The 19,422-nt window shown below is 39.8% G+C and overlaps 3 protein-coding genes across 3 annotated transcripts; 2 read left to right on the forward strand and 1 right to left on the reverse strand.

The window, feature by feature from the left end:
* Positions 1–3,621: 3,621 nt before the first annotated feature.
* LOC108004612 (uncharacterized) lies at positions 3,622–4,104 on the forward strand. Its single transcript, XM_017067552.3, has 2 exons — positions 3,622–3,777; positions 3,837–4,104. Exons 1-2 carry the CDS (start codon positions 3,715–3,717, stop codon positions 3,963–3,965), a joined length of 192 nt encoding a protein of 63 aa, XP_016923041.2. The 5' UTR covers positions 3,622–3,714; the 3' UTR covers positions 3,966–4,104.
* A 128-nt stretch (positions 4,105–4,232) lies between these two features.
* LOC108004611 (uncharacterized) lies at positions 4,233–4,941 on the reverse strand. The gene is made up of 3 exons (XM_017067551.4): positions 4,684–4,941; positions 4,489–4,624; positions 4,233–4,429 (listed from the first exon to the last, which is right to left on the reverse strand). The coding sequence occupies exons 1-3, from the start codon at positions 4,900–4,902 to the stop codon at positions 4,305–4,307; spliced, it is 480 nt and encodes a 159-aa protein (XP_016923040.2). The 5' UTR covers positions 4,903–4,941; the 3' UTR covers positions 4,233–4,304.
* A 1,806-nt stretch (positions 4,942–6,747) lies between these two features.
* LOC108021803 (uncharacterized) lies at positions 6,748–7,809 on the forward strand. Its single transcript, XM_036821210.3, has 3 exons — positions 6,748–6,854; positions 6,913–7,268; positions 7,330–7,809. The coding sequence occupies exons 2-3, from the start codon at positions 7,002–7,004 to the stop codon at positions 7,606–7,608; spliced, it is 546 nt and encodes a 181-aa protein (XP_036677105.1). The 5' UTR covers positions 6,748–6,854; positions 6,913–7,001; the 3' UTR covers positions 7,609–7,809.
* The last annotated feature ends 11,613 nt before the right edge of the window (positions 7,810–19,422 follow it).

Below are 19,422 nucleotides of genomic sequence, written 5' to 3' on the forward strand. Positions count from 1 at the left end.
TGGCAGCCAGCAACCCCTCCAATGGTTCGCTTTTTCGGGCATGTGTTTTATTAGGCATGTTAATTAAAAGACATGAAATGAAAATAATTAAAAATATGTATAAAAAACACACATCTGCATATGTGCGATATGTGTGTGCCTTGTATTCAGCCCACACACAGATGCATAAACGCTTTTATAGGAAATTTAGTATCTATGGGCACACAAGATATGGCTGTCGAACAGGTTCTCATTGGACCAGATTGCCATTGAAAATATATGTTTATAAATTTCATAGGGTATATCAGGCGAGGTGAATTAGATAAGACTTATAAGAGCCATAGTAAATTAAGAAAATTAGTAAAGATGGCTTTTAAAGTTCGAAAGATTATAATAGAACACCTAAAATACAATATAACATTTTTATAAAAATAGTTACACCCCTTAAAAATTATGTTGAAGAAAGTGTCTGGTTTAAATTCGTATTTTATAGCTAAATATTTATCTTAACCCTAACATATTATTGCTTTATTGGGCAGGGTATCAATCTAGTGTCATACCTTTACCCCTTTTGTAACTCATATGTGACCATGTGTAAATTACCTTGAAGAATATAATGAGGGAACACGTTAAATTAAATGAATTATTAACTGAAAAAATGTTCGATTTGCAAAAGGGTTAGGAAAGAAGGGAGTAAGTCCGATTTTCCTGGGAGGCACATCCATTTTCCGGGCCGCTCTCCTCCGCCAGATCGCCTTATTAACTCATTGCTGTGGTGTCAATTTACACGACACCAAAACAAAGGCTGAAATATGGCAACATTACTTTCCACCAACCACTTTCGCTCCTTTGTCTCAAATTTCGAGGCGATGGAAAAAAGGAACCCCCGTCCAACAATTCCCAATTGCCGGCGTCTTAAGTGTTGCTAATAACGCCTACAACTAAAACGGAAAACAGCTGCGGGGTCAAAAGGGATGGGGGTTGGGGGGTTCCAAAAAGGGGGTGCCTTAGAGGGGGTGCGGGGGTGCCATGGTTGAGCGACACTTTTAAGAAATTGCAAAGTTTTCGTAACAAAGGCAACTTGAACAATACTTTGATGCGATTTTGCGGATATTAGGTGTTAATTTTTCAAAGAGCCAACGACATTGTACGCCATCCAAAACTCACACCCCTCGGCGCTTTTCGGAACCCCATCCATTTTATTAGCCCCCCTTTATTTTTCGGTGGCCCGACTGCCATTGCCATGGCACTCTGCCTTTTGTAATTTTAACTGCTTTTGGTTAACACTTTTACGCATTGCCAACTGTGGTGGAGGTTACTCCTCCCTCCATCCCCACCATCGATATCACATGGCAGTCTTAACCCCTTTGTCTTCCTGCCAGCAAGTCATCGATGGGAAAACTTTTGGCAACTTTTTCTTGGCCCGCTTTTTTGTATATATTTTAATTGCCCCCAGAGGGGGGATTTGAACGGTGGGTGGTGCTAAAACAAGCGCTGAGTTACTGTTCTGTCAACGGAATGGGGCATGCCATTTATTGAGCATTTTAGCCTTTCATCGATGCTTTCAGCTGAAATTATTTTGCTCATTTTAATTATTATAACCGCCAAATACAGCCCAGCAACAACAATGGAACAATGCCATTGTGAGTGGGTGGTTGGGTTGGTTTGGGTAGCCCGCCCCCTATTTGCAAGTGCCGCAAAAACACAAATTTTAACGGTTATGCCACGGCGAAAAAGGGTCGACGAAACGAGAGGAGTCCTTTGGCCCCTTCTTGTGGTTCCTGTTGTTGTTGTTGTTGCTGTTGCTGGTGATTTGGGGGCGATCGTTCAGTGGGCGGGGCCATTTTGCGGTGACGTCCCCGAAGACGTCTTCCCCAGAACCACCAGACTAAAGATAAACTGTCTTGTAGCTAAAAGTACGAAAGGGAAAGTGGGCATAAAGATATACAGCAGGGAAAATATATTTAAGGAAAGAAAATGTAAGTCTTATGCAGTTCCTTTAGATAAAAATATAGACGAAATACCCTAAAAACAAGTGACTAAAGTAAAAGCTTAAGTTCCTAAGAAAAGCCCCACGTTGGGCGCCAAAAAAGTGATACATGCTAGGAAAACAACTGATTAGGCTTTACAAATAAGGCTTCATTGTTTTCAAAGTCAAAACAACTATACAATACACGTTCCAAACATCTTTTCCGAACTGAAGCTCCTACCTGGAACATTCTGAAGGATTGAAGCGATGTGCGTTTGTTTCTACGTTATAATCGCCCTGGTCATCCTACTCGTCATTGTGGTCGCATCCATGAACTTAACCCGCAGATGAGCCGAAATCGTAGGAATGGAGTTCAAGTTCGACTAATCCAACTAGTGAAATAAACAATGTTGCTGCCACTTAACCCTTGATTCACTTGTTTTTGCCCTGTAACTATTTTTCGGTATTAGATAGCCGGCAAGTTTTTGGTGTTTTATTACTGTAAACATTTGCATACAAGACTGCTCTCGCCGCTCCTCGCTGGTTACTATAATTAACTGAATATTTATTACTGCGGTAGATAAAATGTTATGCGGCTATTATTTTAGTTTTACGGCCAACCAAGAAGCCAACAAGCCAACAGGCGAACCCGGCTAACTGAGCTTAAGCCTCAGACGGAACATGAACATGGCAGGCCACCAAAGTGGCGGCTCGTACATGAATATGCAATCCGAGCCAAAATGCAACAAAGGCAAAACCCCCTCGGCTTGGCCACCTGAACCACCTCTTAGCCGTCGCCACCTCCATGGATAAATTCAGCCAAGATACACCTAAACCATTGAACAGACGGCGCCAATTAGACCCACGAAAGGATCAGCTTAGGGGTTTTCAGTGATGGTGTAGTGAAAGCAATGGTTGAAAAGCTAATAAAGAAGTTATTTCGGTTCAAGAGAGTTCTTAACTTTTATAAATCCATGAAATCTATTATATGATATATCTAAAAAATGTACAGATTTGTTTTAAGGGCTTGTACAATTCAATAACGACTAATCCTAAATCAATAATAATTCTATAAATTATTTGCCTTAAAATTATGGAATATTTTATTTTAAATCTACGTACTCTATATAATCTATAAATAACTTCTGGAACCTCGAAAGCCAGAATATTGCCAAGTTAGCAACACAGTTTCTGGTATAGAATTCTATGGCGCAAGAGGTGAAACAATCGCTAATTGTTTTAGGACCTTCGCTCCAGATGCGGAGGCAATAAGGTGTGAAATTCCAGACCGGGTTTCGACTTTTTGCTCGCGGCAGAAAACTTTTTAGCCAGCCAAGTGAAAATTACGCATACGCCGCGTTGTCTTACGCCAAATACAGTGGGGGGGTGAAAATGAATATAACTCATACGCCACGTACCAGCTGTCGGGTAATTATAATCATTTAATGAAGAGCCCTGTTACGCGAGTTATGAGAGCTTCACTAATATACGCAAATCTCGCGCCCACTCAGAAATTGATCTATAATGATTTAATATACAATGTCTGATTGTTTTGTGGATCCAAATTTAATTGACGTCCATCGCACATGGAAAACAATTTCCCCCAATTTCACACCATGGCTAAAAACTCAATTCGTATTAATTGCGAGTGGATCGCGGTGTTTCGTAATGACAATTTGACACGCTCGGTTGATCTAATCGGGTAGCTATAAAAGCGGCTGGTGAAACTCAAATGGACAACAGTTAATATCTGAACATTTGAGAAGATGCATCTGAACCTGAAATATTTCATTGGTCTGCTGATGGTGCTGCTTTGCAGCACTTTTGCGGTGAGTTGGATTTGATTTCTCTCTAATTTGTAACTAATATTTAAGTGGTATCCCTTCAGGTGGCCTTCCCCCAGGGTCCTTGTGGTCCACCACCAAGTGGCACGCCTCCTTCGGGTCCTCCACCATCGGGTCGTGGACCTGGTGGCCCCTGTGGACCTCCGCCTTCGACCACGGCTTCTTCCGGTTAAATGGGTCCTGATATCCGATTTCCGACTCCGATCCCGCTTCATAAGGCTACGACGCGTCACATAGAAAAATTCCTTAGCTAAGTCTCTTTTTTTTGACAATCAATTCAATAATATATATATGTGTGTATAAATTGCTAAATTTCAAGTGCTTTTCCTGGGGGGTTTTGATTTAAGAGATCAAATATTTTATTTTACATTTTATAGATGGGCTTCCTCATAAAAATATTATACTTTCTTTGAATCAATTTATTTAAATCATCCAGTAATCCAAAAAGTAGCTGTATACATTATTTGCTTTAAATTTTGTTAAAGTTCCATCTCAAAGTATTTTTAAGTAAACTAAACTATTGATATTATGGATCCTTTTTTCCGGAAAGTGGGTACGAGGTTCACATCAGCGACAATCTCCTCCTTGCATTTGTGATAAAAAGCGTACGCCACTATCCAGAAGTAAATGCTTATAACTATAAATAAAGATGTAAAAGGATAACAAATATATCCAGACTAAGTTGCTTTGACTTACGAAGACCACAGATGGTCAGGACTATATCAATGATATCTGCATTCCAAACCATAATTTCGGCCACCAAAAAAGCTGGAGAAAGCAAAATGTGTATACAGCTCATGACAAGAAAAATAAATACCAGAGCGGATGTTTTCTGGGGATTAAAAAGGCATAACTAACCAGAATAAAATTAATGAAAAATCTAAATCTTACCAAAAAAGAGGCAACGAACAGCATTAGACAGCCCACGAAGTGCATTATTTCAATAACTCTATATACAACTACGAGGATTCCTTCGAAGGAATCGCAGCAGGGTTCACCGCTTCTCAGGGGGACGGCAAGAAGTTCGAAGAACACCAATATCAGCGCACTGATCATACAACCGACTCGTAGGGAAATCATGAAGCAGCACTTTTTTAAACGGCACCTCATGGTTTTTGATTTTGTTTGACATTTAAAGCAAGGATTGTTTGGCTTAAAAGGCGCGAAAGTATTTTAAAAAGGCTTTTTATGTATAATAAATTTTATGATATAGTATGTAACTAGCTTTTAATCAATATAAAACTTGCAGAGCAAAGTAATGAAATTTAAGAATATAAATCAAACCCAAATTCTCTTATTATTCTTGATCTTAAAAAGTATATATATGCATGAATCCCATTTTTCCGCACAAGAAATCCGTGTTTTGGTTGGCAAATTAATTGCATACACGTCTACAAGAATGAGAAAATTGGTCAAATAATAAATTTTCCTAAAAGTGAACTGTCGGTCTTTTAGCTGTACGCCTTGATTTGACTGAACTACAACGGAAAAACCACTAAAAAATGGGTATTTTTGACCAAAATCTGAATCCCAAAAAAACCCGAGCTACCCCCTTACAAAAAATGATAAAATTTTTCAAAAAATAAATCTTCCCTAAAATTATGGGGATCCATAGCAATTGAAGAAAGCTGCTCAAAACTGTCGGTCTTTTAGCTGTACGCCTTGATTTGACTGAACTACGATGGAAAAACCACTAAAAATGGAGTTTTTGACCAAAATCTGAATTCCAAAAAAAACCGAGCCCCTCCAAAAAAAGAAAAAATTTGTCAAAAAATAAATCTTCCTTAAAATGATAAGGATCGATAGCAATTGAACCAAGCTTCTCAAAACTGTCGGTCCTTTAGCTGTACGCCTTGATTTGACTGAACTACAACGGAAAAACCACTAAAACATGGGTATTTTTGACCAAAATCTGAATCCCAAAAAAACCCGAGCTACCCCCTTACAAAAATTGAAAAAATGTGTCAAAAAATAAATCTTCCTTAAAATGATGGGGATCGATAGCAATTGAAGCAAGCTGCTCAAATCTGTCGGTCTTTTAGCTGTACGCCTTGATTTGGCTAAACTACGACTGAAAAACCACTAAAAAATGAGTATTTTTGACCAAAATCTGAATCCCAAAAAAAACCGAGCTACCCCCTTACAAAAAATGAAAAAATTTGTCAAAAAATAAATCTTCCTTAAAATGATATGGATCGATAGCAATTGAAGCAAGCTGCTCAAATCTGTCGGTCTCTTAGCTGTACGCCTTGATTTGGCTAAACTACGACTGAAAAACCACTAAAAAATGAGTATTTTTGACCAAAATCTGAATCCCAAAAAAAACCGAGCTACCCCCTTACAAAAAATGAAAAAATTATAAGTTCTGTGTTATTCGACATATTTATATATATTTCCTAATATAATTACTTTAATATTTCAGAATTTCAAACAAAATTGATTAAAAACGGAAGACTTTATCATATATGTAGCTGCCATAGGAACGACCAGATAATTAATTAAAATCAAAATAATACAAAAACCGTTATTTTTCGTTTTCGGTAAACACACGCTAGTAAATTGAAATTTCTTTTATTAGTTTTTAGTTTTCTGAAAATCGGAAAGCTCTGTACATACAATGTTCCCACGAGAACGACCTGCAAGGGTCAACCAAAACTTCAATTCTTAAGATAATTAGACTTAAACCAAATTCAATCGGGCTGATTAGCAACAGCAACACCAGAAACCCCCTTGCGAAGATGCCATTGGAATCGAACACTTTTCGGATATCTACCATCGGTCAGCAATAATCCTTGAAGTCACTGAAAACCATCCATCAAGTTATCAAACCAGGTAGAAGATTAGATTAGAAAAGTCACTTAAGGGATTACTTTGGAGAATCGTAACAGATATAATAAGTGTGCCCAGACTAGCTAAGGGATTATCAACTCGCAGTAATCTGGCAACACTGATTCTGGCAAATCCTAATGGTGTGCGTCCACACTAAGTGTCTGTCAAAAATCGGTCAAGATATTGAATGCCAAAACTATTTTCTCGGAACTGAAAATTGGTTTCCACTGAAAGTAAGCGCATTAAAACTATAATAAACCCTAATTAACCTATTTGGGGTGTTGGATCAAGGTGCTAAGTGGTTTTCAGCAGCGGTAAGGATCACCGAGACGACGTTTTAAAAAAAATCAGCCAGCAAAAACTTTGCACACGTGAACAATATGGCCGACATGCCCGACTTAGAGAATGATATCTCCTTCAACCAGAAGGGGGAAAATGATGCACCAATGGAGGCCGGGATTCCAATAACGACCATAGCCACCGGGTCCGAGAAGCGCGGAACTGCAGCTCCAGAGTCGGCGGCTACCTCCGGCAAGGGTGAAAAGCCGGAGATCGAGGCGGAACCGCCTTCGAACACCTATGTGAAGGGCCTGCAGAAGGACTCCAAGGGTGAGGAATCCCCCAAGAAAATCGACGCAGATCAGCAGGTTAGTGTTACGCCTGTCATTAAAACAATGCAACTCTGACGACCAGGTGTCCTCCGAACAGGGACAGTCGGCGGTGGGCCGTGAGCAGAGGGAAGAATCACCATCTGAATCTTTTCGCCAATCCGGGGATCAGATTAACGTCCGTCAGCTGGGCGGAGTCATGGGCCTGGAGGAAGAAGCTTCACCCGAAGCTCTTCGCCAATCCGAGGAGGAACAGAAACAGTCTAAAGCAAATTCCTTGCTAAAGCGCGGTTCCCAGGATACGGTAGATGATACGTTCGCTCCACAGGCTAAGAAGCCAAATCTTTTGAAAACACAAGACGTGGACCAGGAGATCTAAAACTATTCTCCAAACCAGGTCATTACGTCACTACGCGGCTCCTGCTTACCCTGCCAAAGATGTAGCTCGCTCTCAAACTTAAACTATGCCTACTACTCACGTTACGTTACAAAAACACTACAATGCGGACAATTCTAAACTTAATTCATTGAGTTAGATATTTGTCTTTAATATAAATAAACATACATCATAACAAACCAATTAAGTACATAATGATTGCTCGGAACAACTAATTGATATCTACAAAAAATGGGTAAATTGGTTAGAATACAAATGTTCCCCAAAGTGATGGGGATCGTTAGCTTTGGTATCAAGCTACTCAAAACAGTCGCTCGTTAGGCTTGATTTGGCCAAACCACGCTTAAATAACCGCAAGATAAAATTTAATTTTTAATTTAAGTCTAAGTCCTACTTTTCGCCTTAAAAAATCTGTGTGTTGGAACATATGGAAGCTATAATGTCCCTGAATCAAAGTCGACATACCTTGCCCACATATATTTTAAAATATATACACAGTAGTCCATATGTTCAGGAAGGGAATTTTGATTTAATCCATATATTTTCAGCTCCAAGTATGTCACCATTTTTCGTCTGCATCAATTTTTCCGCTCTGCGTCGCAATTTTCCCGCTGGAGCTTTGGTATTCCCCAGTCAATATGCAACTGGCTGATGAGGAATTCGCCTGGCTTTCCGCCATCCATCCTCCCATTTTCCGACCCAGCCCGCTCATCTATTTTGCATATTTTCCGAACTTTGGCTAGTTGCTTGTACAATGAGTAAAAGTAAAATTTCGCAGACTTTTCGAGACTGTAAAATATTACACCACCCCCGCCGAAGCACCCGCCAGTCGATATTAAAAAAGATAAAGTTTTATTAGTTGTGCGGTGAAAATGGGCGTGGATTGTGAGGGGTGGGGCGAGGCGAGATATAATAAAAGTAATAAAAGAAAATATGCAACACACACAAACACAAATGAAGATGCAGATGAAGTTGAAATGTAAATTTCGTCCGAATGGAAAGTTCCGTTTCAATGATTGCAAACGGAAGCGGAAAATGCCACCCACCAATCTCCAGCCCAATTCCCTCTTGGGGAATGAATGGCAAATGAAACGCAAGTAAATACGATAAATAAATGTTTAAATAAATAAGTAAATAAATATGTGGACAGTCGGCAACAGGAATCGGGCACAGAAATGCTGGCCAAAAGGGACTGAGGGGGCCAAAAAGTCCAAATGTAATAATTAAATTGCATTTTGCGTCTGCGGCCAAACAAAATGGCGGCCAACGTTCGAATAACTGAGTGTATGTGCGGTCATAAATGTAGGGATATAAGTCAGGACCTCCTAAATACCCTATAAAAATATATATTTATTATTTGTGAATTTTACTAAGCCATAGGAATCAAAAAAGGGAGTCGAAATGCCAAAATTGGCATGAAAATGGGAGGTCTGCTTTGAAATACAATAAGATAAGGTACAAAATATTTTTTAAATATTATAACAGTGACAAAAATAAGACAATAATGGTGTATTTATGCTCTTATGCTCCTTAGTTAGTCCATCCAAAATTCCCCTGATGCCCAGTATAAATATTTATATGCCTTGGCCGCAATCATTGGTTCATATAAACAAACCAACACGAGTGTGCATTTATTTTTTTCCTTCTGATTTTTCACTCTGTCCTTATTTCTTTCTCCAGATTCCATTCCTCGTAATTTACAATATTATGGCCATCAGTGGCGCTGATTGTGTGCATCAATTGCCGGCTTTCGTGTATGGGAAAAGGCTTAAATTTATTTATCATTCAATTAAATATTTAAAATACCAAAAAATGCTTTCACCGCCGGCCAACTTATTTAAATTTCCACGCCCACACACACACACACCGCACACCTTTAATATTGAAATTGAAATCATAAATAAATGAGAAAATTTGCGTTGGTTGGCCAACCCGAGTTTTCCACGGGAAAATGCGGTGGGGTGGGGGGGTTTGGTGGAAAATTGTGGGCGGTTTGTTTATTTTTGCCGCGTATGCGTAATGTGTGCAAGTGCGATTCGCATTCGCTGTAAATTTTATTGTTATATGTATATATTTATGCCCACATATGTGCACTTTTTTCCCGTGTATTTTTCCAGCATCGCTGCAATGTTTGTAAAATTAATTGACATTTTATTTGTTAATTAATTGTTATGGCCGGGTGTTGTTGCTGTTTGTGCTTTTGTTTGGTTGGCCTGGCCGAGAGTTCACAGTTTTTGGCCCGGTTCAAAATGGCCAAATGACCAAATGGCCAAATGGCTTTTCATTATTGTTATTACAAATGCCGCGGTCATTATTATTTGCTCGTTAAGCGCACCTCGGCAGCACCCCCTTTGTTCAAATGCAATGCATTTGTAATTTAGTTTTGTAGTTTTAATTGCAAAAATTGTTAATTTTCTGATAATTTATTTATGCATTTATTTATGTTTAGCCGCGGAATACAATTGGATAAATTGGAAAATTTTGTGCGGGGTCTTGAGCTTTAAGTTCTATACAGAACATTCATTAACTTCTTATGATAGTAAACTGTTTAGTATTTTATGTGAATATAGTACACATAGGATTGATTTTTAAGGACTTGGAAACTTTTGTCAACTTATTAAGATCTATAAAGATGAATTATGTTTTAAAACTCGGTCATAGAGAAGTGCAAAATACATATCTTGTAAGAAAACAGAAATATCCTAGGCAGCAATCCCGGACAAGGCGAGCCATCAATTTTTACAACTTTAAATACCAGCAGGAAGTAACTTAGGAATTCAGGATCAGCTCCCCTAGAGCAACATTTCGAATGGCAATAAGAAAAAAGTCATAACAAAATTTTACGACAACTTTGGCGGCGTTTTCATTTCGCTGTTGGTCCGCCTAAAGAAAAAAAATGGAATGGAGATGGAGATGGGTTTTTTGGGGGATACGAGATTCGGGATTCGGGATACGGATGGATATAGATGGACTGAACTGGATGCAAAATGCAAAACAAAGGGAAAATTACCGAAACACCAGAAGAAGCGGCGTATTCTAATGGCCGCCATCCCGCTGGGTTCGTTCTTTTTATATTTTCTTCGCCTCGGAGAGTGGGGCATATAATAATCATCTATATTCATGGATTAGGATTCAATTTTTATGCCACACGCGAGAAGGTGAAATGGAAAACCTGGGCGAGAACAATGAGGGTTAAATTGAAAATAAAGCGTTACCCGAAGAGGAGAAGACACGGATACCAAAAAATGTGAACGGCGGAGTGGGGAAATTATTCAAAAATTTATGCAAGAAAATATTACCAAAGAGCTAATAATTTTCTCCATCCATCGTTCCCGAAAAGGTGGCAAAAGCGCCGCGTGGGGGCCGCCAGGGGGTGGTGGGTGGTTGGGTGGCTTGGGTGGGTTTTTCCTTACCCCGGGTTTTGTATTAATGAATAATATCGCGGCTAAGGCGAAGGCAAAACGCGTTCCTCTCTTTTTCATTTTTTTTTGTGGCACGCCACAGGGGTTAATAAGTAATCTGCATTTTTTGACATTTATTTATGTCTTCAAATATGTGCGAGGAGTCGTTGTTTCTCTTTTTATCGCGGGGCCAAAGAGCAAGGGAAATCTAACAGCTGTTCAAAGTGTCATTAGAGCGAAATATGCCCGCGATGTGGCCCCATCTTTAAATTTCATCTCCTCGGAAAATGAGAATTGTAAGTAAGGATATACATATACTTATCTGAGGTCCTCCTCAATCTTTATTGTTTCCATTTGATTAGCAGGGAATACAATAGGCCAAGGAATTACAAAGAATATTTTAAATATATAACTTTATATTGCAGGTTTAGATATTTAAAGGATTTAGATATTTCAAAAAGACATTTTAAAAAATAAATCTAATATAAATATTTTACTAGGCCCCAACAAATATTTCTTTTTGCAATATCCCCAGTTTTATTGATTATCAGAGAATATAAGGCCTTGGGCCTTGGAAGAACTTTATAAGGAAAGTACTTCCTATTGAAAGTTCATATATCTCTAAAATTCTTTTAAAGAAATACTTAATATATATTCATCATTTACATTAGCTGGGAATATTAGGTAATGATTTATAAATAATATTATAAAATTTCTACTTTCTGTTGAAGGCATAATAAAATAGCTAAAACAAACTAAATATATATAGTTGTTTTAATAAATACAAACAAATATTAACTTATATATGAATATACATAGTTATTCAGATCATAAAAGCTTAGCATACATTGTAGTAATGGGCGTATATAGCCAGTGGGCGTGACATCGGACCTTAGTTACCTACGTGTCTGCACAAATCTATATTTACGATTATGGAAGTTTATGGATGTGGCTTCCCTGACGTTTTAGTGTCATTCTGCGTTGGGCTGTAAAGGGCGTACGAAAAGGGGGGTTGGGGTGGTGTTTAGGGGGTGGAGCAGTCCTAATGACAAATGCCTATATGAAATGGTCACACACGCAAGGACCTTCCCCTTCCACGCCTTTTGCTTTCGCCGGCTCTGGTGAAAGTGAAATTGTCATAAAAAGTGAAAGGCAACTGGGGAACTTGGGGGGAGGTGGGGTTTCGGGGGGCGATTGTGGGTGGTTTTCACATGTCAAGGTAATTTGGGCGCACTTTTTGCACTCGCCTCGTTTTATGGGCGAATTCAAATAGTTCTTTGGGCCACGCCCACACGCACACACATATGTAATTACTTAGTTTATTATATTGCAAGTATCCAAGTGGACCAGCCAACTACGCCACTGTAAGCCCCCCTTCTAACTATTTTTTTTTTGGTACCCCCCCCGCTTGAAAGGCCCTTCCCTCTTTTATAGTTTGGCAAATCGTAAAAACTTTTACAACATTTACATGCAAGGCGAAATTTAGGGGTGGGGGGAATAGTGTTGAGGAGGGGCGGCAGGGTTGCCCTGTGTGCCAGAGTTGTCGCCGCAAAAGTTTGCACTACAGTTGCGCTCTCTATTTGTCTTTTTCCTCCAGTTTTAGCCACCACCATCCCACATTTTCCCGGCAATTTTCCGCCCACTTTTCCACAGACGATGCTTTTTCAATTACTCAGGTCTGGCCCCTTGGAAAACCCGCCCCCTTGGCCAATTGAGTCGCCACTTAAGTCGCCTGACCAAAAAATCATTAACTATTTTAATTTCAGTTTGCAAATTCCATGCAATTTAAATTCGGAATGGCAGGGGCGTGTCTTTAACCCCTTTTGCCCTATGTGTGTGTGTGTGTGGTAAAATGCTAAGCAAATACAATTAAAGCGTCTAAGAAAAAGCCAATAATTAAAAATGCACAAAACCAAAAGTGAACACTGCCCTTCAAAAAAGAAGGACTAAGATATTTCGAAGAACTTGGAGAAAGGGAAATTGAAGGCAGTCAACTGGATTGCAAAGAGACCAAAGTAAACTCATTTGTTGGCTTAGCTGGGGAGTTCGAAAATTCTCAACAAGTACTCTGAAAACTTTAAATGGCATTTCAATGCCCATTTTTAAAGTTTCAAATTGATTTTAAGCAATCCCTAAAGGTTTCAAATCACTTTAAGTAAAATCCCTCAGACTGTATAAAAGTATGCTATAGAAAACTTGTTCTAGTGGACTTAGAATATTTTGTTGCATACTTTTAGACATATTTATTGGTGATTCCAAAACTCCCTTTTGGAAAGTTAAATTTTGTTATGCTTTGGGGTTAACCTTCAGTAAAAATAGCTTCCCTAATACCCCCTTTACTGCGGTCACCTTTAGAATTTTTCCATAACTCTTCCGCCTCCTTTTTCCGGCTAATCTAATCGAAGGCGGACATCGACGGCTTTCCGTTGAGGTGGCCCAAAAAACAATCGAGGTGGGCCAGCAAAACGGAAGCGAGCGCAAACACGGAAAAGGACACGGCATATTTTCCACGCAGTTACTTGCGTTAATTTCCACGGCATAAAGCACTGGCAAACAACAAGAAAATAGACAAAAGGCTACTACTGCGGGGGAAAAGCGTGGAAAATACAAGAAAAAAAGGGTCGCCGGTCGCTTCCGTTTTGTCTCACGCGTTTTTATTTACTTGGCGCGTTTTTCTCATTATTTTGGTCAGGTGGCTTGAGGTTTTCAATCCTTTTTTTTCCAGTTGTCCTCCCAGCTATTTTTATGTTGCATACTTTCCGGTGCGGTTAGCTGGAGGGTCACAAAAGCCGACCGAATGGTAATAATTTAAAATTAAAATTTTCTTTTCTGTTGCTGTCCCGCCGCTTAATCGGATAATGCGAATTTTTGTAATCGAAGTTTGTCGAGTCCTTGTAGTTGAGCTTACTCCTTTTTCCTCCCTGAATGTTCCTTCTTTGCATTTGGGTGCCCTTACAGGGGGTATCTTATTTTTGGTGATTTCATTAGGCAGTTATTAATACTAGAAATATTATTTCATAGGAATTTACTTGGTCTTAGAGAAGTAAAAAAGATAATATTAATATTTTAGAACTCCGCAACATTCTTAAATCAATTTGGAAAATACATTTCTTTTCTTTAGAAGTTATATTTAATCATTCCTTTATTAACCATTTCTTCCCTTTGGTTTGTACATTTAAAGGGTATTTCAATTTCGACTTGTTAAAAGCCCTTACTCCTGCCTGTTTCCCACTAAGTTTACTTTGGTGTACATGACTTGAGTCAATATATGCAGTATTTTATGAAAAGTTAACCCTTTTCTCCATTTGCATGTCGCGGCACAGACGACCCCGAAAACCGCCGTTTTCCCACCCACCAGCGACTTTTGTTTTAATGTCAGCGACGTCGCTGCTCAATTGTCTAACATTATCTGATTTAGCGTTTAATGCTTAACCCTTGCCGACACACGCTTCGGAAAAAGTTGAAAAAAAAACGACAGAGGCGCAAGGATAACGAATTAAAAAATTAAAAATCGAAAGGCAACGACGACAACGAGACGACAACAAAAGGTGGAAATAAAGAGAAGTGAACCGAAAGGGGTGAAATGTGATTAGGCCAAAGGGCTGGTGGGTGGTTGGGTGGTTTTCCCTGATACACCGCCGCTGATTAGGCAGAGCTCCGGGGGAAAAATCGAGGGGGTTGGGGGGCGGGAAAGCATAATTAAAACTCGCAGCGCCGTGTAATAAATGCCAAGGCAGGCACAGCCAATAAATAGCAACAAGAAAGGAAAGACAGGATGCGGAACTGGATGGCAGCAACCCTTTTTCCGGGGGCACCCAGCCACCAACCCCTAGGAATAAAAGAAACAATCGAATTTTAATCAATTCGCACACCGTCCTCGTCATTTGCATTTGCATCTCGGCGGCTTTGTCTCTAGGCAACCAAGCATCCATCTGCAGGAACACAAGCCCATGGAACCCCATGGAACCCAGAGCTCCGGTTCACTTCACTCGAGTCCCCAAGAACTCAAGAACTGTTATGCTCTATGGGTCTAATTCCGAATCCCCCGATTATTTCACGCTCTCGAAACTCAAAGTCCTCGAAGGCCAACTCTTGAGAACCTATAAAAAGGGGGTCTAATTGGGAATGGAAATCAATGGTATATCATTATTCAAGGACCGAAGTTCTTTATTTTCAAAGGGGGCTTTTAAAGGATTTATTGGTTGAAGAAAGCCGCATTATCAGAATTATTCGATTATATGATATATTATATTAGAACCTATATAAAGGGGGTCTAATTGGGAGTGGAAATCAATGGTATATCATTATTTAAAGGCCAAAGTTCTTTATTTTCAAAGGGGGCTTTTAAGGGATTTATTGGTTGAAGAAAGCTGCGTATCAGGATCTTTCTATTATATGAGAACCTATAAAAAAAGGGTATAATTGGGAATGGAAATCAATGGTATATCATTATTCAACGATCGAAGTTTATTATTTTCAAAGGGGGTATTTAAGGGTTTCATTTCAATTACATGATATATGATATTGGAACCTCCTATATTCCATTTCCTGGACTATAAAACACCAGAGCACCTTGCGGAAAATCGTATTTGGTTTTTCCCAAAAAGTCAGAGCCATAGTTTTGGCTTAGGGCAGATTTACCTCTTCTTTTTTCCCAGCCATTGCATTGTTGTGGACCATTTGCTTTGGCAATTTCTATTCATTGCAACTCATCAGTCGCTCCGTCTACATATTGCACTGGCTTTCTTCTCGTTCTGCCGCTTTCTCGCCCTATATAGAGTCATCATCTGGTCTGCTCACCATTTTCCGGCTCCACCTGTTTGTTATTGCGGCTCATCATCTTTCGGCTGGGAAAGGAGACCATCCCCTCTCCTCCCTCGTCTGGGTTTTCCATGGCCATTCTTTGGCCCATCCGAGTGGCAGGCAGGTAGCCTCCATTGCCTCGGAGTTTTCCATTTTCCATTGCCAGTTTGGTCGTTGCTGCTGTTATTTATAATTTTCGTTTATTTGCATTCGCATCCAATTTGTTTGTTCGTACCTGGTCTTCTGGTCTTTTCGCATTTTCCTCGGCTCTGTCGTTTTTTATTTGGCTCCTGTGCAAGGAAGGAGCGACCCGACCCCCTTTGGATATCCACACACACACACTTCCACTACTTTCGACTTGTATTTTTCCGGGTTTTCTGTCTGCCTTCAACCATTTTACGCCATTATCAACGTCATCGTTGCTCTCGTTCCCATTCGTTGGCATCTTCTGTTTGCGTTTTGTGGATCGTCTGCACGTGGAGAAATATTATCGCTAAAATATATCTTTAAATTTGGTGGTTATCCATGCACTTGAAGCTAATTCCTGTATCTTTAAGATACATTTTCAAGGCAAATCACTTTAAATTATTGATTTAAGTGCCTAAAAGTATGCAACAATATATTTTTAAGTCAGATATACAATGAACTCATTAAAAATGACGACTAACCTTTATTCACTGCATACTTTTAGGCACAAAGAAAAGGTATTTCAAAACTATAGTGATTTATGTGATATTTTGCTCTATGTTATAATAGTTTTTCCAAGTGCATTGAGCCTGGCATTGTTGGGTTTGGCTTGGCTCACCTTTGCCGGTTGTTGTCCCATTGTTGTCGCAGTTTCCCCCCCTCCTCTCCCCCAAATTTCCCACCGTTTTCCACCCATTTTCCCCAGCACCCAGTCCCCCATTTTCCGCCCATCCCCTGACCTGCCTGCCTGTCCAGCTGTCAGGGCATATTATTGGTGTGCGGAAAATGTTCGCGTAATTGGAATGTTGACATTCGCATTTTCCGGGAGGGGGGCTTTCGGGTGGGGGCATTCTAGCATCCATTTGAGTGACATGACTCCTATCAAAGTGCATCCAATGACGCCGAACAACACGGATATTGCCTCGAGGCCAGCCGGAAAATCTTGGCGTTTACCGAGAGTGAGACATCACCCCGAAAGGAAGAGAGTCCCCTGAATCCTGCGAGTCCTGCGAGTCCTGTTGACTTGCACCCTGGTCGTGACATTGCTAAAGCTTCGACAACTTGTCAAATTACCTTGAGCAAGCCGCCGGGCGGGCTTTTTCCTCCACGCCCACGTCCACCCACTCGCTCGTTTGTCAATATTTAAAATTGAAAAATACAAAAATACACCCCCTGTCAGGTATTTTCATATCATTTCAATATCATTGATGTCGCTCTGCTAATGTGCACATCGCGGAGCAAAGACAAAAAGCAAGTCAATGAAAGCGGGAATAAATGAATTATTTAAATGGGGATCGAATAAGGAGATACCTTTTAAAGGGGATTTTTAGTTTTTGGGCACTATTCTTTTGCTTATTTTAAAATCATTATTCTTTAAAGAATCAGCAGGTATAAACATAATAAAATGCTTTAAAATTACCTCTTCAAAGGTTGATATATGAATTTTAAAATAGGTAGATACTTTTAAAAAAGTTACTTTTTGCCCCACCACTACAACGTATGTTATGTTTATTTTTAATTCATACTTTTATATATCCCGCTTGTTGACCTTAGCCTAGAAATAAGTATGTAATGATGTACATAGGTACTGCTGATGTAAGAAATACATCCCCATCTAATATCACCTTACCAAAAAAACGTATTATCCAAAAATATATGAAAATTGAACTGTAAAATACGTTTTGAGATCTTTAAAATTAAAATTAAAAATATTAAAATATTTGTGATCAATATTTGGCAAACCGAGGATAATACCCTGTAATAAGGCCAACCTTGGGTTTGAATTGGTTCAGTTAGCTAGAAAATATAGGTGGGGTTCTGGAAAAGACACGACAACGACAACGTTGACGACAATCGGAAGACACCCTTAGACACGGAGTCACCAAAGTCACCGGGGGTAACCATTACCGACATCAGCCACCCATCCATCCATCCACCCACCCATCCATCCATCCATCCATCCACCTATCCGTCCATTCATTCTGTCGTATGTATATTTCATATGGATCGGGAAATGGTGATGGGGGAGGCGTCTTAGCATTTCTCGATGTACTCGAAAACGATTTATTAAAAAATATCTTTGGCACGGCGGCGGCAGCCAGGCAAAACAACAAGCAAGCTTATTAAAAATTTATTACCGAGCTTAAAAAATGTTACCCCAGTCGCCAGTGTATTTGTATATATATCCCGTGCTTTATCCCCGCATATATATATGTACATTGGTTCCTTGGGACCCGCAGGGCATTTCCCTCAATGAGAATTTAGATGCGGGGTGGGGTTGGCGAGCACCTTCGACGACAGCAAAAACACAGTGGAAAACAAAAAATGCCGGGGGCGGAGATATTGAAAGGTATTTTGGCTGATTTGTTTGAGTTGGAAATTTAATTTACAACTGTAAATGGTTTTAAGCGGGCCCCGAACGGTGGAAATGGAAAAGCCTCTGGCGAAAAACCGATGAGTTGGGCATCGAAAAGTACACCTGGAAACTTAGAGCTAGGTAATAATCAGGTGATAGATAGGGTAAAGAACATGAAATCCTATATTTAAATAATCAAAAAGTAATCAAAGTTTATAAATGCTGGGAGAACCCTTTCGCATAACCCAATGAGCAGAAGCCCAACTGTCACCCCTGAACCCCAGAAAAGGGAAACCTTTTCCACCGATTTATATATGCGCCTATCTCCAAGGCCATTAAGTGACATATCAGTGGCTGGCAGAGCTGTATCCTTTTTTTCTCCCTGTTTTTTGGGCATTGGTCATCATCATCATTAGTAATGAGCGAAACCCAAAATTGAGCCACCACCACATGACCCACCCATATAGACAAAGCCCCTGATTCCGATTCCTATTCCTATTCCTATTCCAAGCACTGTCTCAAGTCCAATGACAAATGATCAAATGTCACACATGGAATTTAAAGTAGCTGCAGCTGTGCGGGGATTGGAGTGGAATTCCTTGGGTTGGAGGTGGGTTACTTTGTTGGGGGGGCTGGGGTTATTAGCCAGGGGTTACCTACCCAACCACTATTTTTGATAACTGAAACTCATCAGCGACGTTGTGTCATCATTTTTATGATTTAGCCGAAATGATGAAACGAAAGCCCATGAAGGCTTAAGTGTCAGGCACACATGGGCGTTGGGAGAGGGGGGTTGCTGACACACATGTGGCCGTGGTAAGCTCCTAGGCATTTTTCAATATTTGACAAACATTCGGTGGTGCAGTGTTTCATTTACAGTCCACAGTGCCTATGAAAAATGGCAACTTTGACAGCTTGACACTTGAGCCACCGTATCCAGAAAGTCCTGTTCGCACAGTTGCAGTCAAAATGATAGGGGACTTTTAAATTACTTCGTAAGAGCTTAATAAAAATACTTTTTATAAGTCAAGAATGTTATTATGTTATTAA

The sequence above is a fragment of the Drosophila suzukii genome, chromosome X, assembly GCF_043229965.1.
Source record: "Drosophila suzukii chromosome X, CBGP_Dsuzu_IsoJpt1.0, whole genome shotgun sequence".
Taxonomy (NCBI): Eukaryota; Metazoa; Arthropoda; class Insecta; order Diptera; family Drosophilidae; genus Drosophila; species Drosophila suzukii.